The sequence below is a fragment of the Balaenoptera acutorostrata genome, chromosome 19, assembly GCF_949987535.1.
Source record: "Balaenoptera acutorostrata chromosome 19, mBalAcu1.1, whole genome shotgun sequence".
Classification (NCBI taxonomy): Eukaryota; Metazoa; Chordata; class Mammalia; order Artiodactyla; family Balaenopteridae; genus Balaenoptera; species Balaenoptera acutorostrata.
Window position 1 is genome coordinate 64,753,243 of NC_080082.1, and position 25,427 is coordinate 64,778,669.

The following is a 25,427-nucleotide window of genomic DNA, read 5'->3' on the forward strand; positions in this document are numbered from 1 at the left end:
AAGCATTATTATAATGATGAATGTAAGAATGAACGCTTACGGAGCACTAGTTACTGTGTGACATAGAGACTACACGAAGTGCTTTACAGGTATGAGCTCACTTAATCCTCGTAACAGTCCTATGAGGTACAGAATATCATCTTCATTTTACATAACAGAAACTGGGTCAGAAAGTTTAAGAAAAAAAACTTGCTCAGTGGAGGTCTTGGGATCTGAACTCTTAGGGTCAGCTTCTTCAACTGTGAAAAGTGGTTAAGAATACCCACCTCAAGCAGTTGTTGAGGGGATTACATGAGGGCCAGTACAGAAGGGGACTCTGGAGTCAGCCTGTCCTGGATGTGAATCTTGGCTCCTCCACTTACTAGTGATTACTTGTCCTCTCTACGCGTCAGTGTCCTCATCTATAAAAAGGAGATAAGATTGTTTCCACCTCATAATGTTGTGAGGTTTGGTGTTACCATCCCCAAAAGATCTTAGAACCATGTCTGGGCCACAGTAAACGCTCAGTAAACATTACCTATTGTTACTGCACGCAGTAAAACAAGCAAAGAACAATAAGGCTATGAGCAGTGCTTCTTTCCCCTCTCTCTCTCTCTTTACTCACTCTGGCTAGGGGCGGGGCGGGGGGGGGGCTAGCGGGAGACAGAGAAGTGTGAGATAGAAATGGGGGAGTTTTTCTGTTCATCTACTAAAAAGTGACTAAGCCATGGAAAGGCTGGGATCCCTCAGCACTTCCAGATGAAGCTGTGAATCTCGCCTTCCTCCCAAGTCGCATCCCACAGTGATAATATGGGACAGGACTCTTAACAGATTAAAAAATAAAAATATTAAATACTGAGGTCCTCCTTGAAGAGCAACACAGCACTCAGAGGTAATGTTCTAATGGGGAATGCTCTCTCCCCTGGGCCCTTGGAGATACGCAGACAGACCTGGAAGGGGAGTGTCTGGTTAGGAGACTCTGGGCAAGTCAAGACCCCTCCCTGAATTCAGCTCCACCCTCCGGCCCGAGGTGACCGTCCAAATCTTTGGACTTCTGGGTCCACCAGACTCTGCGGCCAGGGACATCCTCCTCCGGCACTTGGGCCCAGGAACAGCACCCCCACACCTTAATTTTCACTCTTGCAGCCGTACCGAGGCCGTCTGCCACTCTTACCTCCATACTTAGTCCCGTGGACGTGTGTAGTGTCCCGATTTCCACACCCTCCAGGCGGGGCAGGCAAGAAATGCTTCAGCCGCACCGGCCCAACCAGGCGCCTTCCCAGGACTCCAGGGCTTTGGGCCACACTGGGTTCTTGGTGGTGGAGTCAGGGTGTGCGGGGGGCTGGGGGGTGTGTCGGGGGGTGGTCTCCTCCGTAGGCGTTTCCAGCTCTCAGCCACGTAAAATCCTTCATTCGTCCCAATACACGCCGTCGCTCACATGCTGCTGGGACGTGCCAGGTGCACAAAAGACACGCGCAGAAACACGGGCCCCAGTCACACACTTGCCTCCTCTGCGCCCCACCAGTCACATCTCACACCCGCACACACTCTCCCCCCCATTCACACACGTACCTGCCTCCTCCTCCCGGTCACACACACACACCACGCGCTGACGGTCACAGTAGCCAAGTCACGCGCGCACGTTCACGACCCCCCCGCCCCCGCATGCAGACCGGGACGCTGCCCTCTCGGCGCCTCCCCGCGCCCGGCTCAGCCGCTGCCGTCGCCGCCACTCCACTCAGACTTTCTCCTCAGAACCGGCCAGACTCGCTCACGTCCGGGTTTCAAGTCCTCGTCGGAAGTGGGCGTGTCCTCCCAGCGCAAGGGCCTTTGGGAAACGTAGTGCAGACAGGGGTGGCGGCGGCTTTCTGAAATCTGAGGACTAGGCTGCTAGGCAGGGTTCCTCTCCCCGGCCTGGTGATCACTGCCCTCTGTCCCCTATTGGTGCCTCCTGGTCCGGAATAGAGCTACCTAGAAGCCTTTTAGCTTCTGGGTCCCAGAAGTATTGGCGGCCTCCATGAAATGAGCCGAGTCCCGTGGACTTCTGGGAGCCTTCGCCGGGCTCGGAGTACGCAGGCGCAGCTGTCAGGCACTGAAAGCCGAGACCCGAGTAGCCGCTCACCCGCGCCTCCGCCGAAGGTGGGCGGGGTCGCAAGAACTTGGAGCGCGCAGGCGCCTTGAGCAAGGGGAAAAGCCAGGGAAGTGAGCGGAGCTTAGGAGAGGCGGGTCTAGGGGCGGAGCCTTCGGGATAGAAGAACGGAGATTTGGATTTTGCCTGGTGCTTTGTGCACTTGCGGATGTGTGTGTGGTGTGTGCGCTGCGGGGAGTGTGTGTGTGTGTGTGTGTGTGTGTGCGCGCGCGCGCTGGGGTCTAGGGGAGGTAGATAATTTATTTCTAAAGGTCTACAGATCAAGAGGAACTGTACTTAAGAAACGACGTCTTATGAGCCTCATCAGCATCTGGACTTAATTTACATGACAAGATTCTTGACTTTGAGCTGATGCTATAATGAGATGCGATTTGGGGAGGGGGCCTTGGAAACCGGTGATTGTTTTGTATGCCGAAGGGAAATGAATCACCAGGGGCCGGAGGGCAGACTGTGGTAGGCATCCATTAAGGTGGCTCCCAAATGATCCCCGCCTCCTGCTATTCATAACCTCATGTAATCCTCTCCCCTTGGAAGTGAGCTGGACCTAGTGACCCACTTTTAATTAACCAAGTACAAAGATGAGAGGATGCCACTTGTAATATTAGGTTACATAAAGGCTTCGGCTTCCACCTTGGGTACCCTTCTCTTGCCTGCTCACTTACAAGGAAGCCAGCTGCCATGTTGTGAGCTGCCCATGTGGAAAGGAATTGATGTGTCCAGCCAAAGGCTAGCAAGGACCCGAGGCCAGCCAACAGTTTTAATGAGTGAGTTTGGAAGATGATTCTCCTCCCATAAAGCCTTCAGATGACTGCTGTCTTGTTGAAAGACCCCAGGAGCCAGAGGCACCCAGCTGAGCCATGCCTGGATTCCTTACCCAAAGAAGTTGTAAGATGACAAATGTATGTTTGTTTTAAGCCACTAAGCTTTAGCGTAGTTTGTTACACAACAGCTAATGAACATACTATCACAGCACTTACTCTGTGATTCAGTGAGTTAAAATAGGGATTCTATCAGTAGTCAAAGATACCACATTGATAGAACTACAGCAGCTGCTATCACAATTAAAACCCAAGTGTCATTACCTGCACATATGTTTGTTTTTCACTCAACATAATAATCCACTGCTGTTGCTCCTGAGTGACTGATGGCTTTCCTCCAAATAGCGGTTTAGGGGCCCAGAGTTCTTCCATCTTGCAGTTTTGCCATTCCATACAATTGAGATTCTTCTTCTTCCAGCTGGGTGGTACATCCTCTTCTTAATAACCGAGCCCTGAGTGACACACATTTTTCCTATTCAAACCACAGCCAGAACTGGAAGCAATAGTGGCTGAGTAATGCAGGATGTGCCTCGGCAGTCACATTCTGGAATCCATTTTCAGGCAACAGAAAGGGAAGCACAAACTTTGGGCAGTTGTCTAATCATATCATAGGTATCATTAACAAATGCTACATACCCAGGACCTTGGAAAATAACCATATGGGTTTGTGGTCATTGTACCTGCTACAAGCTACACTAGATAAGAATCCCCCCAGGAGCCCTCACTCTGCACAAATACGTCATTCAGGAATTCCAGTGGAAATATTCATAGAGACTTAGATTACAATCTTTCAAGGGTACTCAGTCTCCTTTCTGTTGACTCAAGTCGATGTGGGACTTGGATGCCATGCCATGGAGTGCTTCTAACTAAAATAAAACCCTAGTGCAGTTTCAACCCTGGGGATCAATGATGAAATAAGGTAAAAGTATCAGATATCAGAACATTCTTAGGATTTCTGTGTTGTGACCATTTCATTTTATTCTCATGATTAACCGTTGCCCTATACTCCAGCTACTGCACATGCCCTAGTTCAGTACACTTTCCAAATGTAATCACTGTCATGAGAAATCCCAGTACCTAAAGGAGACAGATTTTTAATATGCTGGTACTTCATGTCAAAAGAACATAGAAAAGCTACTGGACCCTGACAGGGGAACTTGCAAAAGATAAGTCGAGGGTAGGGACATAAATGATCCACTCCAGCACTATAAACTCTTGAATTCTTTCAAGTCCTTACATATTATGCAATGTAGATTCTAACCCTCAAAATGACATTTCCAAAAATGTGTCCTAGATTTTTGATAGTATAATAAAGGATATTAAATATTTCTGGATGACGTGAATTTCCTCCCTGTCTGCATTTCAAACTATAGGTCATTTTAAATCCAAGAAAGCAATAATGGTGGGACTAGAAAAGCAGACTCAAGAGTTTTGTCACAGATTTATGGCAAAGAGAATGAGTAGGGAGGTTTCTTAAGGTTTGAGAAAGTCAAAGTTTTCTAAGATGCTTGAATCTTTCATGATAGCCCCATTCCAGTTACATGGATTCAAATCTTTCCCAACACTTCACTTTCATTTAAGAGAAGTGGCGAGGTTGGGAATTCAGTAAGTATCGTAGCTCAGCAAACACCTGGATCTACCGTTGCACTTGGCTTTCAGGATTTGCCAGCCCCGCGGTTAGAAGCAGCTAAGAAGACTCCCAACACAATCATAGAAAGATCTGACTTCAATGCCTTTCTTAAGGTCAGAATTTCAAGTGGCCTTTCACTTTTAATTATCTAATTTCATTGTAAACAAGCATCACACTTACTTTTGGAGCTAGCATTGCTGCCTTTAGTTTTTGGTAAGAGCTATCCAGCCCCTCGTGTGCAGTGGGCTGGACCCTGCTGCATCATGAGTATCCTTTCCTAACACAACACAGGATTACAAGTTTCTCTGTCTTTTAACCTATCTCTTTCAATCAGCCCTTAATATTCTGCTTCTCTGTAGTCTGAGAATCATCCTCTAGTACCAATTTCTATATGAGAATAAAAGATGACTCCAACTTAGAAGTTAAATATTGAAAGGATACCAGATACCTTGAAGATTTAAAGAACCAAACAAAACTAGGATGTGAGGATGCAGGAATCATTTTAATGGATCAGACAGGTAGAGATGCAGAAATCTTTAGGTTGCTGCCAAAGGTTGACTCAATTCCACCTATTTGCGGTCCAGGAGTGATGTTCCGTATCTTTATAATAGCTGTTACAACAAGTGGCCCAACCAATCAAAATGAATACTGACTAAAAGAAAACATCCCTTATGGCCCATACATAAAGCCTAATATTTGCCCCGTGTCTCCGGTCAAAATACAAAGAATGAAAAACCTGACTGGCTTAATTAGTGCCATGTGTGACTGGCAGTCCAACAGAACAATACAGAATGGAGGCAAAGTGCCAACAAAGAGCTAGGAAACGCATGTGTTAAAGACAAAAACAGATTTCAACATATATACTGAAAAAAATATATATATACACACACACATATACACGCACACATATATATTCAATATTAATTTTGACTCTATGACTACAAGATTATTTTACACATAAAGTTCTGCAAATCACATATTGCATTTAATATATTGTGGACAGACAATACTCCATAGGAGCATATGTAGAGCTTAATCTCTGCTAACTGAACAATACTGTATTGAATAATCACAATTTAATCAATCTGCTTGGCAGGATACTGAAATCCTATTTGTTGTAATTAAAAAGATTTTGCAATAAACATTATTTATATCTATATATTTATTCCATTGGGATGAAACTCCTAGATCTAGAATTACTGTTTCAAAAGGAATGCATATTTATAGTGTGGAGAGGTCATGCCATATTGCCACCCCAAACAGGAGGAGACAAATCTACACTGGTAATGATGAACAACCTCCTGTTTTCCCACAATGATAACTAGTATGGGAAATTAACTGCAGTTTAGATTTTAATCCATCTGCGAGTCAAGAAGAGTCGTTTTAAATCTGTAATTTTCTGAGCAACGAGGTTAAGAACCTAACAAATTTTCTTTATTCGAGTTCTTCCACTGTGACACCCCTGTTGGTAAGCACTGCCTAGTTCCCCGACTGCTTTGTGTCATTGCACTCTGTTCTTAAACGACATATTTTTTCATATATGTTGTGTATTTTCTGCCAGTTGTCTCTTACATCTTTTTTGACACCTTTCACCATATCGAAGTTTATTTAAATCTTTGTACAGGCCAGCTTACTCTCTTCATGTCTTCCAGGGCTCCATGTCCTACTCAGTAAAGCCTTCCTCCTTTCTGTGTTTGCCTCTAACATATTATTTCATAATTAGAGCCAATAAATACAACTGTATTATATTTCTCTGTAAGGTCTAGGTAGGCTTCGCTTTTTGGAGAGTGGATAATCAATTGTTACAACATCATTTCCCCAATAATGAAACACTAATCTTATTACATACCAAACATTTTTTCAACGATTCTTTTTTTTTCTTTTTTCTTTTGGCCTCACCACGCAGCATGGGGGATGTTAGCTCCCCCACCAGGGATCGAACCCACACCCCCTGCAGTGGAAGCACAGAATCCTAACCACCGGACCGCCAGGAAAGTCCCACCAAAACATTTTTTAAATGTCCTGCTATGTTTGACAAATCATCCTTCCTTGTGTGGTTTTCAACTAAAACTGTCAGAGCAAACACATCCTACTGGGGACTCTGTTGGGAGTGACAATTTACAAACATTTTAACAGTATTACTTCATCTAGAAAAACATAGTATTTCTCTTTTTATTGACATTTCCTATTGTTCAACAGTTTAATAACATTCTTTCACTTCTATTCATAAGTTGCTTTATAGTTTTTCTTGTTTTTGATGGAAGAGTTGTATTATCCTCATAGAAATAATTAGAAACTTTTGTGTATTTTTCTCTGCACTGGAGCAGGAGTCGGCAAGCTTTCTCTGCACAAGGAGAGATAGTAAATATTTGAAGTTTTGCAGGCAATACTGTCTCTGCTGCAGCTACTCAGGTCTGCTATTGTAGAGTGAAAGCAGCCCTAGGCAGTATGTAAACAAATGAGCATGGCTGTGAGCCAATAAGACTTTATTTATGGACACTGAAATTTAAATTTTATATAGTTTTCATGTTGTCTTAAGCTATTACTCTTTTCACTTGTTCCTCCATTAAAATAATTTTATTTTAATGAATTTATTTATTTATGGCTGTGTTGGGTCTTCGTTTCTGTGCGAGGGCTTTCTCTAGTTGCGGCAAGTGGGGGCCACTCTTCATCGCGTGCGCGGGCCTCTCACTATCGCAGCCTCTCTTGCTGTGGAGCACAAGCTCCAGACGCGCAGGCTCAGTAATTGTGGCTCACGGGCCTAGTTGCTCCACGGCATGTGGGATCTTCCCAGACCAGGGCTCGAACCCGTGTCCCCTGCATCGGCAGGCTGACTCTCAACCACTGCGCCACAAGGGAAGCCCTAAAATAATTTTTAAAAATCAGATCATGGACCATACAAAACAGTCAGTGAGGCTCTGGCCATGAGTCATAGTCAAGTTCAGTCTGCCTCAAGGTTAGTGGTTCTTTGAAAGTTTAATGGAATTCACGCATAAGCCCAGGTGACTTTAAATGATCAAATCTTGCCAAATTTTCTAATTCTTGAGTAACATGTCAGAAGGTTTAACTGTACACAGGTGAACCTTGTCTTTTCCTCTGATTGTTTCAGTTCTTTTCTTCCAGGTGGCCTCCTCACCCATGTTCTCTACACACTTTCTAAGACTGTTGTCAGATGTAATTTTCTCACCAAGGTCACAGCACCTTACACTTTATGCAGATAAATAAGAAGCCATAATACTAACTCAACATTATGGAATCAAGTTTTAAACCAGAACAGGCAAAGCCTCACTGAATATCTTGAAACGCCTGTTCCTGATCTAATATCCGGCTTCTCTTAGCTTCACTCTATGCATCATTTTCAGTCAGAGTTGCCTATGGTAACTTTTCAATGTCTGAAAACAATGTTTTTAAAAGAGCTAAAATTACTGAATGCTTAGTATGGACCAGCCATTGTGCTACACACATCTTATGCATTAACCAATATGAAGGATCTCAACATAAGTGTTTACATGAGGAGTAAATGAATTCTATTTTCACTTAAAACAAAAATCTTCACGTTCTAACTGCAACAACGTGAAAACCAAACGTGTACAGGACAAGAACAGAATAGACAGAAAGAAGAGAGAGAACAGGTTTTAAACTGCTGGAGAGGTCTATCTGAGTCACAATGTCTCCGGACTAGAGTGATGGGAGTGAGGATGGATTCCAGAGAAACTTGGGTAACAGATCCACAGGATTTGATGTAGCAGGTAAAGAGGGGCATGCAGGTGACTCTCCAGTGTGGATTCTCTGATGTGCAAAGTGTGTGCTCTGCCTGAAGACCTTTCTGCCTCTCTTATGGTTGTGGGGTCTCTCTCCCGTGTGCACTCTTTTGTGCTGATTGAGGTGTCCGATTTGGATGAAGGTTTTCCTGCATTCCTTGCATTCATACGGTTTCTTTCCAGAGTGAATCCTCTGATGGACGCTAAGGGACTGCCGATGGCTGAAGGCTTTGCCACACGCGCTACATTCGTAAGGTTTTTCCCCAGTGTGACTTCTGCGATGACAGATGAGGGACGACTTTGTCTTGAAGGCCTTCCCACATTCAATACATTCATAGGGCCTTTGGCCAGTGTGAAGCCTCTGGTGCTGAGTGCAGGAGGAGTTGTCGCCAAAGGCCTTCCCACATTCCATGCACTTATAGGGTTTCTCTCCCGTGTGAACTCTCTGGTGTTGAATTAGGTGTGTAGTCTGGCTGAAGGCCTTCCCACATTCCTTACACTCGTAGGGTTTCTCTCCTGTGTGAGTTTTCTGATGCTGCGCCAGGTGAGCCTTCTGGGTGAAAGCTTTGCTGCAGACCTTACAAGCGTATGGCTTCTCTCCGGTATGAATTCTCTGATGGGTGGCCAGCTGGGAACTGATGCTGAAGGACTTACCACATTCCCCACATTCGAAGGGCTTCTCGCCAGTATGAATCCTCAGATGGCTAGCAAGGTGTATATTCTGCCTAAAGGCTTTCCCACATTCTTTACATTTAAAAGGCTTCTCTCCAGAATGCACCCTTTGGTGCTGAGTGAGCGAGGCATGATGGCTAAAGGCTTTTCTACACACGTCACATTCGTATGGTTTCTCTCCTGTGTGAATTCTCTGATGGACAGTCAGGGATGAGCCGTACCTAAAGGCTTTGTCACACACATCACATTTGTAGGGCTTCTCTCCAGTATGAATTCTCCTGTGCTGATTGAGTCCGATGTGATCACTGAAGGCTTTCCCACAGTCGATGCAGTCAAAGGGTTTCTCCCCAGTGTGATAATACCTCCAGTGACGGATAAGGGATGTGTTCTGTATGAAGGCTTTCCCACATTCCATACATTCGTAGGGCTTCTTGCCGGTGTGACATCTCTGATGTCGGGCAAAGGATGAGCCATCACTGAAGGCCTTTCCACATTCCCTACATTTATAGGGCTTCTCTCCAGTATGAATTCTCTGATGCACGGTGAGGGATGAGCTCTGGGTAAAGGTTTTCTTACATTCATTACATTTGAAAAGTTTTTTTCCTGCATAGATTCCTGCATGTTTTATTACCACTGAACTTGGGGGGAAAGTTTTCTTAACTGAATCACAGCGGTGAACTCTCTCTTCTGAAATGTCCAAGTGGAACCATCTTCCAGATTTGTTATATGGACACTCTCTTTCCTTAGAGAGGGTTTTGTTGTGAGTGACTGCCTCCTGCCTGAATTGTGTTTTCTGACCTGCCAGCTTCCTTTCAAACAGACCCTCAGAATCCCAGCTTCCTCTAAAAGTGGAACTCTCTAGGTTACTGTTTGAAGTTCTGTCCGTTACCACTTCAGCAAATGAATCCTGCTTTGGAAATAACTCCTGGGTTTCATGTATAGACTGCTGGCCTGAAAGATATCAAGAAAATAAACAAGAAACAAATATTTCTTTTATTATAGGCTGGGAAAAAAGGAATCTACTAAAAGGAAAACTGTGAAGAAACTCACTAATTGGTGAATTAAACCCTAATTAAACCACATAAATTGTGCACCTCTAAAACATGCGAAAATGCAGTCTACAATGTATGTAAGACGACCCCAGACTGGGTTCATATGGGAACCCAAGCGAGGTGAATAGAAAAAAAGTTAAATGTATGTGGAATCAGTCACTCATCAGAAGCGTCAGGAGTCGGATAAATGTTCTGCAATCACATCACCTAAAAATACAGTCTATGACACTCATTCTCTTCACCCTTTCTCACCCCTGGCTATGCAGCTTTGATGCCAGGGCAGTCATCATGTCACCAAAGTTGTTCCAAGAAGCACACCAAACACAAAAGGACAGTGTATTCTATAATGTTCATTAAGAGGCCTGAAAGCCCAATCACTCCCCTACAACCAGAAACGGTGTTTCTGTCAACCGTATCTTATTTGACTGATTTCAACAGAACCTATGGCGCCAACTGATGGCTAAAGTTCAGCGGTCACATAGAAATCATTTTTACACTGACCTGCTTGCTTCTGCAAGCCTGACAAAATCCTCACTTCTTCTCTGGCCGTTTAGTAATGGAATTTCTCATTCTGGAGAGACTGTTTTTATAAAAATAGTGAGTGCTGATATTATATTTAATTACATCATACAACCACTGATCGGGTATATAGCTTACCTCAGACTACAAGCTTGCAGGGAGGAATGATTATGTCTGAAATCCCTTTGCTAAATCACTTAGCATGTACCAAAAACTTGTGCAAGTAGAGCTATATCACAATAAATGTACAGAGATGAAAGTGGTATTGGGGAGAGAGATGATGCAGAGAGTCAGACGTTTGGGAAAAGATGATCTTTAAAAAAGGAAAATAAAGTATTTTTTTTTTAAAATGGCATCTAAACACTGAAAGCTTTCCTTCTTAGGTCAATAACAAGACAAAGATACCTGGGAAGTTCCAGCCAGAGCAATTAGAAATAGAAATAAAAGGCATCCAAATTAGAAAGGAACAAAAAAACTGTACTTGCTGATGATATCATCCCATATATAGAAAACCCTAAACAATCCACAAGAAAGGTATTAGAGCTAATACATCAAGTCATCAAAACTGCAGTATACAAGATCAACACACAAAAATCAGCTGTATTTCCATACACTAGGAATGAACAATCTGAAAAGGAAATTATGAAAATAATTCCATGAAAAATAGCAGTGAAGGAATAAATTATTGAGGAATAAGGTTACCTTAAAGGGTGCAAGACTGTACACTGAAAACTACAAACACTGCTTAATAAAATTAAGAGCTAGATAAATGGAAAGACATCCTGTGTTCATGGACAGGAAGACTTAATAATGTATTCATGGAGAGAAACAAGGAAGAATTAAATAAGCAACAGAAACAAGACCGAACAAATTTGTCGTACAGTACAAATGGGAGTAATATATCTATTAACAAAAACAAAAAACCATGAATGAAACAAAAATCAAAGCTAAAGCTTCTATAAATGAAGCTACCACACAATCTAAAATACTGGATAGCAAGAAACACCACATGCAACCTTTCAAGCCACAGGAAATTGGGGGAAAAATATCACATTTATAAAACAGGATTTACATTCATGCTATATACAGGCAAGGAAATATGACCCAGCAGAAATGTGGGCAATGGGCATGAAGACATCACTAACAGAGTATAAACCCTGAATGGATTTAAACACATGTATTCCCAACCTCACAAGTAGTCTGCAAAATAAAAATTAAACAAAACTCAATTTTCACCCCACAGCTTGGAAAATATTAAAAAAAAACCTGAAATACTATTAGTGAAGATGTATGGAAACAGGTATTCTCATATATTGTTTACCAATGGTATTATAGCCTGTTATTATGTTCATGAAACTTAAAAAACATGTATACTTTGATCATGCAAAGAGATATGAACAAACTGGACCACCGTTTATTACAGGTGAAAACCGGAAAAAACCTAAAGGTTCAAATATCCTCAACAGTAAATTAGTTAAGTAAATTATGGTATTTCCATATATTGTAATACTAGACAGCCACTTAGATGAAGTTTCTGTCTACTTTCTAAGGATACAAATAGAAGCAGAAATCATAAAGGTAGTAATATATTAGACTATAAAATTTTTTTTTAAATTTTATGTACAATTTAAAAAATTCTAGTGAAAAGAAAAATAATTACCATATGTGAAAGACAGTTTGAGATAATACATTAAGAAATTAACGTTTATATTAAGAAAAAACCCACTGGGACTGGACTGGCAGTGCAGTGGTTAAGACTCTGCACTTCCACTGCAGGGGGCACAGGTCTGATCCCTGGTTTGGGAACTAAGATCCCACATGCTGCGTGGTCATAACTACTGGGCCTGTGCACCTCAACTAGAGAGCCTGTGTGCTGCAAACTGCAGAGCCCACACGCTCTGGAGCCCGTGCACCACAGTTAGAGAAGAAAACCCAGACGCCACAACTAGAGAGAAGCCTGCACGCCGCAATGAAAGATCCTGCATGCCACAACTAAGACCGGACACAGCCAAATATTAAAAAAAAAAAATCAAAAACAAAAAAATTTAAGACACAAATAGAGAAATGGATATAAATGAGGGACATTTTACAAAAGGGCAAAGACAATAACAAAATTTGGGGAAAGTATTCAACTCATTTTTATAATATAAAAATAACTTTAGGCTATAATCTTTCACCAAATAATAAGCTAAACATTTTCACCAAACTACCCAATGCTATGATGATGCAATTAAACCCATACATCTAGTCATCTGTTCATTGCTAGTCACTAGAACAGAAAATTCTCAGAGCCCAGCAGATTTTCACTTCCAGGGATACAGGCATCCCCAAAATGTACAGCCTTCACTAACATAAAGGTGCCTATTATAAGTATATTTTTAACACCAAGAAATGTGATGCAACCTAATTGAGCAGTGGCACACAGAACACGGAACTCACGTGAAAACATCAGTACGCAGGACGGAATGCAAACTCTATTTCTACCACGTAAAACAACATATGTGTTCATCAGGGCTTGAAGGGCCTAAAGTTGTCTTGTTAACATATTGTGATTACGGGTTATGATTTTCTATTCCTTTCCCACACAGGTGACAGGATTACACTTTCTGAAAACCATTATTTTCAAAAGAAGTTTCTTTTCCTTCCTTGTGTATCGAAGAAATGGCCCTCCGCCCACGTCTTCTTGCAATCCGTCTGCCCACCCTCTCCAACCCAGACAAGGATTCTCTGGGGAGAACCCTCTCCTTTGCCTCTGTAAGGCCATGATGGGAACTTCACAAGCTCTGGTTTATGCAAGTCATCCATGCACATGTCATCCCCTCCATGGGAGTAAATATTTGATGGCTGAGGACAGAGGTGTAAATTCCCTCGTTCTCCAATCGCCTGCCAATGTCAAGCCGAGTGGCTCCCTCCTTCAATTTGTGGTTCTTACAGGAATGGATGCATCACGAAGTGAGTGGCCATCTGACCACGAACATCAGACCTTTGGAAGACAGCTCCAGAAACCCTCGGGGTCTGGAAGAGATCATTTAAGGAACCAAGTGGTTGATCCATGTCTGAGTGGCCAAGGACAGGAGCAGAGCTACAGGGAGGAGTTATCCACCAAGAGAAGGTGGGGTGGGGGGCAAGGAGGAGGGGAGGAAGGTGGAGGAGAGGGAGAAGAGGGGGAGGAGGGGGAGGGGAGGAGGAGGAGAGAACAGTGTAATTTTGAAAGCTCGGATCTCAATCTTCTTTCCAGACCCGAGGACGTGGTGGGTTTTCTCTGTACGTTAGGGAGCACCTGGCCTCTTTGGTGAGAACTACACTCTGGCCTGCAGTGGCGTTTCCACCCCAGGCCTCCCGCGCTCACCTGGGGACGGGCCTCTTGCCAGCTCTCCTTTCACCACCCAGGGTTCCTTCCCAAGGTCCAGCAAAGAGACCAAGTCTGGCTCAGACACACAACGTCCTGCACATGGGAAAAGACAGGGGTTTCGGTCACACCCTTGGCATTCTTAAATGGACAACCAATTCCTTGGCTTTGAAGGAAGAGCGCTTTATTACAGGAAGGACCAGGAAGAAAAGTGAAGAGTATTTTAAGGATATTGAAGATGATGCTTCAAGTATGACAGATATTAACTTTCAACTCTACAAACATCACACTCTTAAGAATTGCGAGTGAAAATTCAACCCAATGCTTTGGAAGACAACCCCGCCACACCACTCCCTCCCAAACACACACACAATTCAAAACTGAGGGATGAAAATGGGGGCTCCTGAAGATTCAGATTTGGGAGAGGAACGTCCTTACCTACTGCCCCCATACTGTGGTCCTCCCACACGACGTTCTTACGGAAACTCTTCCGAGTTGGGCCTGGTTGCTGGGAGACGTCTACAGCCATGTTCGTGATGGTCACCAAGCCCTGAAATGGTACAAACACGTTTTTCATCAAACCGTGCTTGTGAACCCACGATGGCTCTGCGGGGTGGGCTGCATCCACAGGCTGTGAGAGGCACTCTGTACCAAGAATTCTCACTAGGTTCTGAGTGATCCCGGTCACATGCTGACTGAGTTAGTTATGTCGTATATATTTAGGGGGAAAGAAAAGAAAAATAGGGGAAACTGTTTGTGCCATGGAGAATCTATAATTTCTTGGAGGAGAATGAAGGTACAGAGGGTATGGATTTTCTCAAGTTCACTGGAGGCTTCCTGACATTCAACACACGTTGTTCAATTAAGTCTGCAGAGGGTTTTTCTCTCGTATGAAATCTCTGATGAAAAGGAAGGGTTGAGATCCTATTCAAAGTTTTCTCACATTCATTACAAGTCGAACATTTCTGATTTAAACAGACTTGTTTACGACTTGCTGTGACCCAGTGTCCCCCCTTGTGTGTATCAAGACTGCAGGTACTCTCTCTTCTGGGGGGACACTGTCGGTAAGCAGCCCTGGATTCCAATGGAAACTTCTCCCACACTTCCTGCAGACAAGATCGCTTTCCTAAGGAAGGGTTTCTTTGTGAAGGACACAAGGAAGCTACTGGGAGTCATCAGCGTTGCCTCTGTAAGTGCCTTACTAGGAATCTCGCCAAGTCTACCTCGTGCAACTTATCTGTAAGCATGTCTCCCCCTCCATTTACACCCTGACTCACCAGATGCCTCTCCAACACAGCACTGTAACCCCAGTCTTCCCCTAGAACGGAGCACTCCAGACTGCAGGTTGTGGGCCTCTCCATTAGCACCGCCTGGGATGACTTTTCTTCACAGAAGTTCTTCTTTGAAGATAACTCCTTGGTCTCTGGCAGAGCCCGTGAGTCTAAAAGATATTTTTAAGAAGGTAAATATCTCTTCGATTACATACTAGTATGAAGAAATCTTCCAAAATGTAATCAGACAGGAAAAAATCCTCAAAAAAAGTATACTGTTTCGAAAGCTGTTTTATATGACCAATGGCATTCCATTCACAAATTTGCGTAGCTTTAATCCTAAAGGACACAATGTGAGTTTTCACACCTAAATGTTGACCAAGTAGTGCATGTTATGGTTTTAGCAGGAGACTGGAGAAAGAGATCGAAGTGCAGGAGGTGAGAGAGCTCATAGAGATTTAAATCTAAGATAAAATGTGGCCAAAATAGACAAAGAGGCGGCAGAGCCTATTGAAGGAAACGCTATATGATCCTTATCTCAGTGCTATTATGGAAGTCTCACTTTGACTCTTTCTCCATTTTATTTAGCAAAAATTTCTTCTCTAGCTTTTTTTTTTTTTTTTTTGATTACAATGCTAACTAACCAATGTTCAGATCCTGGCCTTAAAAGTACAAGTCTTCAAAATCAACTACAGTCTCAGCAAGAGAGGAAGGGTCAACAGAAGGGGAAAAAACAGTTCCGTCTCAGAAAACTAGCTCAGAGAATGTGATTTAGTACCATGATAAATGGCAAACTTTCCCCCAAAACGCCATTCCAGTTCTCCTGGGCCATACGATGACCCATGTGAGTCGTCACAGTTTGTAAACTGTCCTGTTGACACAAACTTTTCTGCCGAAGTACGGTTTGAACAAAGAGGTCTTACAAGATTCTCAATTCTTTAGAAACGGTAGTCATTTCCTATTACAGGAACCTCCAAAAGAAATCTGTAATTCTGATTCCTTGTCTTACTTGGTTAACTTGCTATTCCAGAAATAGTGTTGTGGTTGAAATCTCTGTACGCCCAAGTGGTATAAATATGATGATATCTGCATCACAACATCTGCAAGAACAGTCCATCAAATCAGAATCAGCGTCCTTTCCTTCTGAGAGCCAATCGTCCACCTGTGTGCAGCCTGTTTGCACGGGGGAAGTCCGCCTGGACCCCAGGCGGATCACGGCCCAAAACAAATCCTCTCCTGAACTACCAATCTCTTTCTTCTTGTTCTCACCTTTCTGCTCAAGGCTCTACTCTTGTGCCTTGTTTCCCTGGCTTGAAACCGGGAATGACTTTTTTCTTCCTCTTAGGTACCTATTTACACTAATCATATGTAGGACAGCACTTTCTACTGCACTTATGTGTACAGAAATGTCTTATTGTCCCTACGGGATGGTTAGTTTTCTAATGGCTTAGGCTCATCTTCCCAGCCACCACCTGGTGGGCTCACTGAAAGCTGATGCGCAGTAACAATCAGTTAAAAGAAGTCTATAAATGAAAGTCATTTCATCAAAGAGAAATAAGATAGTAAAAACTACATCAGAATCAGCCGAAGATTTTTAAAGAAAATGACGACTGTGTAAGTGTGAAAGGCAAAAGGGTAAGACGGGTGCTGGGAAAACATGAGATCCAGAGGAGAGGACAAGAGTTACAAGAGTTGTAACACGACTTCCCTGGTGGTCCAGGGGTTAGGACCCTGCCTTCCACTGCAGGGGGGCGCGGGTTCGATCCCTGGTTGGGGAACTAAGATCCCAGAGGCTGCGTGGCGTGGCCACAAAAACAAACAAACAAACAAAAAAGTTACACTTGGTGGGGGGGAAGCAGAGGTGGAGAGAAGAGATGGGGAGAAGGAGAATTTGCAAAGCCCAGGCCTTGATTTTCCCTCCAGGCCAGAGGCTCAAGTCTGCTGATGATCCCAGGTGTCTGAGGGCACGGAGCTGCGACCGCCACGGCCTCACCCCACCTGGGTCTCCCACGCTCACCTGGACACCCACCTCTTGTCAACGTTCTCTTCGCCGCCCAGGGCTCCTTCCTCTGTTCCAATGAGGAGATCATTTTGGGCTTAGAAACACAAAGTCCTAAATATGTAAGAAGAAACGGGACGTGGTCATGCTGTGGGTCTGTCCTTGGCTTGAAGGAAGAGGACGGCGCAGGGCGTGGTGATGAGGAGGGAGGGAGGGGCCTTTACCCAGCGAGACCAGGCTCCTGTAGTTTTCCAGCATCACACTCCGGTACAGACTCCTCTGAGCAGAGTCCAGCCACGCCCACTCTTCCGGGGAGAACTCTACAGCCACATCCCCAAATGTCACCAAGCTCTGCAACGACAAAACCACATTCTTGCTGGACCAGTGCTCAGGCCCTGCCCCCCAAATGCACACGTCGAAGCCCTAACCCCCTGTACCCAGAAGGTGAATGTTTTTGGAGACGGGGCCTTCAAAAAGGTGACTAAAAGTTCAATGAAGTCACACGGTTGGGCCCTGATCCGATCTGACTGGTATTCCTGTAAGAGGAGGAAGAAATCAGGGATGGGTGAGCGCAGAGGGAGGACCATGTGACAACAGAGCGAGAGGGCGACTGTCTGCAAGTCAACGAGAGAGGCCTCAGGGGAAACCAACTCCACTCATCCTTTGGTCTTAAACTTCTGTCCTCCAGAACGGTATACTGTTTGTTGTTTTAGCTGCCCAGCCTGTGGTGTTCTCCTTATGGCAGTCCTTGCAAGTTAATATAGGGGCCTAAGGGTTACCCCCTCTTAATTTTAGATAGGAGATTATATGTAAGGGAAAATACCCAGTGATGTGGAAATCTAGTTAACTACTGGACAGCGGGCCTCATTACATCGTAAACTTCACAGAAAAGAGAAAAATAGAGAGCCTCTACCCTTGGAGAACTGGCAATTTTGTGCCGGTGACAGGAGGTACATACAAGAGAAATATGTGACATCAATTAGAAACAATAAAGAACGGAGGCTAAACTGTTCCACGCACAATAGGTACCAGAGCATTTTTTACCACGAGGATAGTCAAGTGCCCTGGCTCAGCACAAGAATGGGGAAATAGGAGACACTGCTTTGGGAAGGATCCCCAGTGTTCGCATCACTTCCTGCAAGTAATGATAAATCCTTCTTTCTCCCAGGGAAAAAAAACCAAAAAGAATGGGGAAATAAACCTGGAGGTGAACATCACATGACTAAACCCCAAAGTGTGTTCTAAGGATTTCTATTTGCTTTTAGTGTTCACTACATGTTGAATGTTCACTTAAAACAAACAAACTAACCGAATTCTTTTTTTCTGAAATGAAGATGAGTGTATAATTAGAATGAAAACTATGATAAGGCTTTTCATTAATAAGATGCCTTTGAGAATCAAGGTGTATTGTACACCACAGGGAATACAGCCAACATTTTACAATAGTTATAAGTGGAGTATAACCTTTAAAAATTGTGAATCACTATGTTGTCAACTACACAATTACAAAAAGAGAATCAAGGTGCCATCTCAGAGAAGCGGGCAAATATCGAGGAGGCATTGCAAGCCCGCTTACGACTGGGTCTGCTGCTCATGCACTGCTGGTGGAATTTTATGTAGCATATTTTTATGATTTCAGTGTACAATGCTGATACAACCTAATGTATTTTGAACATTTATTCAATTCAAACTCTGACCCCCAGAATCTGAGGCTAACAGAAGGTATATTTAAATATCTGGCAGCCTTGGGATTTTTCAAAGCATAGACTCAAATCAGGAAGCAAAAAAGTCCAACTACCCCGAAGGCTGAATTCAGGACTCCGTCCACTCACCGGCTCTGAAACCTCGGCTAGTTACTTAACCCCTCTATGTCTCAGTTGCCCATGTTTAAAAGGGAAACATCAACAAAACCAACCTCACAGACCGTGACGTGGGTTAAAAAGGATGGCACAAGGACGGCGCTCAGAATGTGAGGTGCCTTGTAAACGCCAAATGAACGTTCGCTGTGCTGACGCTGACCCACGGCTCAACCTTTCCATTTAAATTCTACCAGCAACAAAAGCCCCTTGGAGATTTGGTATCTGTTGAATAATATATAATACTATCACACGTTCTTTAACTTGCACCAACTTTGAAGATTTTTAACTGAACTGTGTAAAGGGTTCTGTGAGTGGTATTTTGCTTTGTGGGGAGATGGTGAAGTCCCGACGCAGGGCTCTCCTAAGCGGGAGACGCCAAGGCCCCATAAAACACGGAAAACACCTGGTAATACTTGCGGGAAACAGCCGGGAACTGCTTAGTCAGCCTTGAGCAAAGACTCAAATGCAGGCCGGCTCACAGCAGCAAGTCCTCAAGTGAGCGCACCCAGCCTCGAAGGCAGAGGAACGGATTTGCTGGCTGAGTGACTGGCAGGGGCGCTTACCTCGCTAGGCAGGCTCGGCTCTTGTTCCCCAGGTTGTTCACCCTGATCTGTTATTGACCTGCATTTTGCACCAGCGGTTCCTTAAATGCCTTCAAGTTTTGAAAATTGCGCAAGACTCAGCAGTGGAAATCTTCAGGTATATGAAAACCCAAACATTTCGAAGCATATGCTAAGTGACATAAGCCGGAGAGAAGGACAAACACTGCATGATCCATCTCACCTATATGTGGAATCTAAAATAGTCCCAACTCTTAGAAATAGAGAGTAGAATGGTGGCTTCCAGGGGCCAGTGGAGGGGGAAATGGTGAGGTGATGATCAAAGAGTACAAAGTTTCAGTAATGCAGGATGAGTAAGTTCTGGAGTTCTAATGTACAGCACGGTGCCTATAGCTAAAAAAACTGCACTGTATTCTTTTCTTTTTTGGCCACACCCCACGGCTTGTGGGATCTTACTTCCCCAACCAGGGATTGAACCCAGGCCCTCAGCAGTGAAAGCGCGGAGTCCTAACCACTGGACCGGCAGGGAATTCCCTGCACTGCATTCTTAAAGTCGGACAAGAAGGTAAGTCTTATGCTAAGTGCTTTCACTGCCAAAAAAGTAAGAATACTAAAGAGGGAAGGGAGGAAACTTTGGGGACTGATAGATAAGTCTATGGTCTTGATGGGGGTGCTGGTTTCATGAGTATATATTTATCCTCAAACTCAGCGAGTTGTACATATTAAAAATGTGCAGCTTTCTATGTGTCAATCTTGCCTCAACAAAGTGGTTTAAAAACAAACAAAACATTTCAATGCAGACTTTTTTTTTTGGCAAACATTCTCAATTGCATTCAAAGACATAGGTGCTGAGACAGAGGCTACTTTTCTGACCCAATTCTAAAAGATGGGTTTTGGGGACTTCCCTGGTGATCCAGTGGGTAAGACTCCGTGCTCCCAACGCAGGGGCCCGGGTTCAATTCCACATGCATGCCACAACTAAGAGTTCGCATGCCGCAACAAAGATCCCACGTGCGACAACTGAGACCTGGCACAGCATGAAATGAATGAATGAATGAATGAATGATGAGTTTTTGCAGATTCCAATCTTACAATTCTAACTGCCTGCTCCTTGGCTGGGAAGTCTTGCACTTATTTTTTTTCAGATATTTAAATAGCTTTCAGATATTCCTTACTAAATGAAACAAAATATATACAGTACATGTAGTATATAAATTGTAAACAAATTACACTATCTTTTAAAATATCTTCACAGGATCTTTACAGTAACTTTATAAGTCTGTTGGAGTCAGAGAAAATGTTGCCTATATTTCTAGCATTTGTTACTACTTTGTTATTGGTAAAACTGGAATTTGGGGGCCCTTAAAGAGAAGAATACAAGTTCAAATACTTTCTTATACTTGGCAACTGGGTTTTTTTGGGTTTGATTTTTCTTCTTAATAAGAAACATCCCCTTCCCCATCTCTCCAATCCCATGTTCCAGAGGGACCCCAAGGTAACAGTATGTGCATATCCTTTTAAGACATTTTCCCAGTTTATACAGATTGCTCCTTATATACAGAATCAATGACTTTTGTTAGCTCTTTGTCTGAATGTTTGTGTCCCCCTAAACTTCCTATGTTGACATCCTAATGCCCTGTGCGATGGTATTTGGAGGTGGGGGCCTCTGGGAGGCCCACCCTCATGAATGGGATTAGTGTCCTTACAGATGAGGCCCCAGAGACCTCCCCAGCCCCTTCCACCATGTGAGGACCCAGCGAGAATGTGCAGGTCCTGGTCTTATTCCTGTTGCCATCATACAGACGTGTAGACTTTCAAGTGGGTTTCACAGGGTCATACTACACCACAGAGGAAACATACAGGTACAGAATCTGTACTGATAATATGAAATTGATCTGGTGCTTTAACTCTCAATCATAATAAAGACGAGATAAACTTTAAAAACAAATAAAAACCAAAAAGCAACCTTATCCTTACAGAAAAATACTTTGTGTTAACATTTTACAGGAAAAAACAAGTAAAAAGTATTTTACAGGAGGGACTTCTCTGGTGGTCCAGCAGTTAGGACTCCATGCTCCCAAAGCAGGGGGCCTGGGTTCGATCCCTGGTTGGGGAACTAGATCCCACGTGCCGCAACTAAAGATCACACACACTGCAACTAAGACCCGGTGCAGTCAAACAAATGAATAAAAATTAAAACAAACAAACTACAGTTCAAAAAAAAAAAAAGTATTTTACAGGAAAAAAAATGCATCAAAGGGGTTTTTTTTGGTTCAATTCAATTCAGTTAATTTTTAAAATACACAAATGAAAAGTCTGTAATAATTTTTTTTGAGGGGGGTAAAGTTTACTTTTTTTTAAAGTAAAAAAGTAAAATCTAGAATTCTAGCTTTTGAGGCCCTACTGCTGTTCCATCCACATATAATTTTTAAAGTATTTTGTTTTCATGTAAGTTTGGTAAACTTTAATCCACAAGGAAAGAAAAACTTCTGGGAATATACTCATAGAAAGTAATCAGAGATAATGCACATTTTCAGGTATAAAAAGTATCATTGTAATGCTATATGAAATAGTGAAACATTGGCTCCAAGAGAACTTTAAGACTACATTCACACATTCATCCACCCCATATTTTCCGTATCAGGAGTTGGGGCAAAAGTATCCAAAATCCCTGCCTGTGTCAAATGTACTTTGTGGTACAAGAGAATCAGACAAGAGAAAACCAGATAAACTAAGTATATAGTATGTTGAAAAGTGCTAAGAGTCTTAAAAAGTAAAGCAAGGAAGAGGGGTGTGAGGAATTTGGGTGGGAGGCTCTGAAATTTTAGACACAGTGATCAGGAAAACGAGAAGGCAACTTCTGAGAAAGCAGAGTGAGTGATGGGGGAGTGTGGTAGCACGTGTCAGAGGTCCGGGGGCCGGGTCACCCGGGGCCCTGTCAGTCACATTAAGGATCTGGCCTTCACTTGGGAAAGCCGTCGGGGCGTCTGAGCAGAGAGTGACAGAAGAGACTCCTCCGGCTGCTGCCCTGGGAAGCGACCATGGGGAGCATGAGTAGAAGGGGCCAACGGTAAGATAACGAGGACCGAGGCAGTGGCGGCAGTGGTGATAACCGTCAGATTCTGGGCACAACATGAAAACAGTGCTGACAGGATTTGCAAATGGACCAAATGTGGGAGGTGAGGGCAAGAGAGGAGACAAGAATGACAGCAGAGCTTTTGGCCTGAGTAACTCAGAGCATGAAACTGCCACAGAGACAGAGACAACTGTCGGGGGGAACCCCAGGAACCTGGGTCTGAACGTGTTAGGTTTGCGTTACCTATTCGTCATTCACGCGGAGGAGTCCAGTTGGACACAGAGGCCTGGAGCTCAGAGGAGAGCTTTGGGCTGGAAAGGCGGATTGGGAGAAGCCAGTGCTTGGCTGGTCTGTGCAGACAACAACGGGCTGACCTCCCCAAGGGAAGTGCTGCAGACAGACAAGAGGAGAGAACCAAGTACAGAGCCCAGAGGCACAGCGACAGCTGTAGGTCAGGAGGATGAGGAGGAACCAGCAGTGAAAGCTGAGAAGTCAGGAAGGTGGGCGGGCCAGGGCGAGCTCTTTCAGGGGGTGGCAGTTACCTGTTTTTGTAAGTAAAATTTTATTGGAACGCAACCCCCACCCAATCACATATTGTCTGTGGCTGCTTTAGCTCTAGAAGGCAGAGGGAAGTAGCTGCAGCAGAGACCTCACAGCCTTCAAAGCCCAAAATATTTACTACCTGGCTCTTTACAGTGAAAGCCTGTCAACCCCTGAACTATTTCAAACGCCAACGGTCGTCAAGTGCCAAAGATAATCAAGGAAGACGAAGAACTGAGCACTGCCTTTGGTAATGCGGATGGAGATCACTGGTAATCTATGCAGTCTGGGCAACTGGAACCCAGCTCATACGTTTATGAGCTGGCGATCACATATTTAGGAGACGCAGCTGACAGAAACAAAAAATTTATTAGCATTCTAAGAAGCAACGCAATCAAGTGAGGAAAAGACAGCCTTCCATATTGCACCAGGGCTGCCCTTTCCTCTTCTGTCTGCCAAACCTCTCCTCTCCCTTCAAAACATGAGGCTCAGAAATCACCTCCTTACTCTTCCCCGACAGGCAGCTAGGAGCCAAGAGTTCCTCCCGCCTGCTCTCACAGTACCTGGTCCTAAAACTCACACTCAGAACCTTGTATGCTTCCATGACTTTCCACCCACAGGCTGTGAGCTCCTTGGGAGCAGGGCCTGGGGCTTAACCATCTGTCTCTCCAGGGGCTGGCACAAAGAGAATACCAAACACATCAGGTACAACACAAGGGGCTGTCCTGTTTGCGCTAAGGAGTACCTTTCTGCTCCGTCAGAGTCCCTCTGAGAAAAGCTGCACAAGGAGGGGCTGAATCGTTTCTTCAGTGAAGAACGAACTCTGAGTGGGATGAAGAGGAAGCAGGGAGGGAGGCCCTGGGCTGTCCCTGTCGCCCCTCACTCACCAGAATGTGAGGAAATGGGAACCAGCTCCCCTGACAGGTCTCTTAGATTGAAAACTTTTAAAAGAAAATAAAGTCCTGAAAAGCAAGCTTGTATTTCAGAGAGGAGAGAGGAAATGCCAACTCACCTGGGAGGTGGCTTGCCGTTCAATTCCTGTCCCTGCCGCCTCCTGCTTGTGTCTCCTCACCTGCACGAAGGCCGTGTCCCTGGAAGGCAGAGCTGGGGGAAGAGAGAGAAGTAGCTACAGGCCAGATCTACACCACGATCCCTTCCTGCTGAGTCTTAAACGACAGCTGTAAATCAGAAACGGATTCAACAAGTGGAGCGTCAAATGCTCGAGCGTGTGTAGGATGGGACCAGTTTTGAAAGGTCACCTGGGATGTGGTCGCTACTCTACTAGGGGCTGTCACGGGTAGGGAGGGGGCGTTTCTTCTCTCTGGGAGCCCTGAAACAGGGAGGTTTCCGGTTACAGTGGTCCTGTACCGCGGACTGATGCTCTCGCGTTGAATTTCCAAGCCTTTGGATGCCCCCGTCCAACAGCCCCGGAGCCCAGGGACGCCATTCACCAGCACTTGGGCCCCGAGAGGCCTCCTGTCCCAGACCCCACTCTCCCCTCACCCTGAGAGGATGAATTCGTCCCCGTCCACCCGCCGGGCCACCTGTCACACTCACCTCTGTTCTCAGGCCCCGTGGTCGCCGCTCCCCCCTGGCCCCTGGATGTGAGGCTACTCCTTGCGCGCGGCCTTCCCCGGACAGGGCAAGGGAAAGCGACCGGGGTCCCCGCGCTCCGGCCGCGGCCCGCTCCGGGCTTTGTGCGGTGGACGCCTTGCCGCGGCGGCGATCCCAGGCCGCGGGCCCGCGCGCTCGCCGCCCCCCGCATGTCACCACCGTGCGCGCACACGCCCCCGGGGTCGCGCAAACACACCCAGCCCGCCCGGGCACGCCGGGCACCCAGCGGGCCCCGCCCTGCCGGCCGCTGAGCCCGCCACCCTGCCTGGCCAGCTGGAACCCAGGCGGCGGGCCGCCGCCGGAAGTGGGCGTGTCCGTCAGCCGCGGCGCCCTCTGGGAAACGGAGTCCCGGCCGGCGTCCCGGCGGCGCCAAGAGAAGCGCGGGCGGGGAGGAGAGGGCCCGTTTGGGCCTACACAGCGTCCGTCGACTCGGCCCCAAGTCAGCGGCTCCTGGCCCTTCCGGACCGCGGCTGCCCAGGTGGTTGTCCACACAGGAACCGAGTCCGGCCGGAAGTACAGGCCACGCCGCTAGACAGAACAGCGCCCCAAGGGCTTCTGGGAGTCGCTCCCGGCTTGGAG

The 25,427-nt window shown here is 45.1% G+C and overlaps 2 protein-coding genes across 14 annotated transcripts in view; both read right to left on the reverse strand.

Moving 5' to 3' along the window:
* Positions 1-1,982, reverse strand: part of ZNF470 (zinc finger protein 470) — a 69,818-nt gene extending 67,836 nt beyond the window's left edge. For 8 of the 11 annotated variants that reach the window (XR_009006072.1, XM_057534062.1, XM_028164823.2 and 5 more), the window contains exons 1-2: positions 1,154-1,982; positions 267-401 (exon numbers count right to left, since the gene is read on the reverse strand). The gene's annotated coding sequence lies outside the window, so the exon portion shown is untranslated. The remainder of the gene's footprint in view (positions 1-266; positions 402-1,153) is intronic. The other 3 variants (XM_057534055.1, XM_028164818.2, XM_028164817.2) reach the window with 3 other exon arrangements.
* A 3,077-nt stretch (positions 1,983-5,059) lies between these two features.
* Positions 5,060-25,371, reverse strand: ZFP28 (ZFP28 zinc finger protein). 3 transcript variants are annotated; one of them, XM_057534046.1, is made up of 8 exons: positions 24,792-25,371; positions 24,247-24,338; positions 17,424-17,550; positions 17,230-17,313; positions 15,207-15,370; positions 14,368-14,479; positions 13,930-14,025; positions 5,060-9,960 (listed from the first exon to the last, which is right to left on the reverse strand). In XM_057534046.1, the coding sequence occupies exons 1-8, from the start codon at positions 24,997-24,999 to the stop codon at positions 8,255-8,257; spliced, it is 2,589 nt and encodes an 862-aa protein (XP_057390029.1). In that variant the 5' UTR covers positions 25,000-25,371; the 3' UTR covers positions 5,060-8,254. The 3 variants fall into 3 exon arrangements, with proteins under 3 accessions (XP_057390029.1, XP_007175515.2, XP_057390030.1); XM_007175453.2 differs by having other exon boundaries at positions 17,218-17,313; positions 24,792-25,353; XM_057534047.1 differs by lacking the exon at positions 13,930-14,025 and having other exon boundaries at positions 17,218-17,313.
* Between the last annotated feature and the right edge of the window lie 56 nt (positions 25,372-25,427).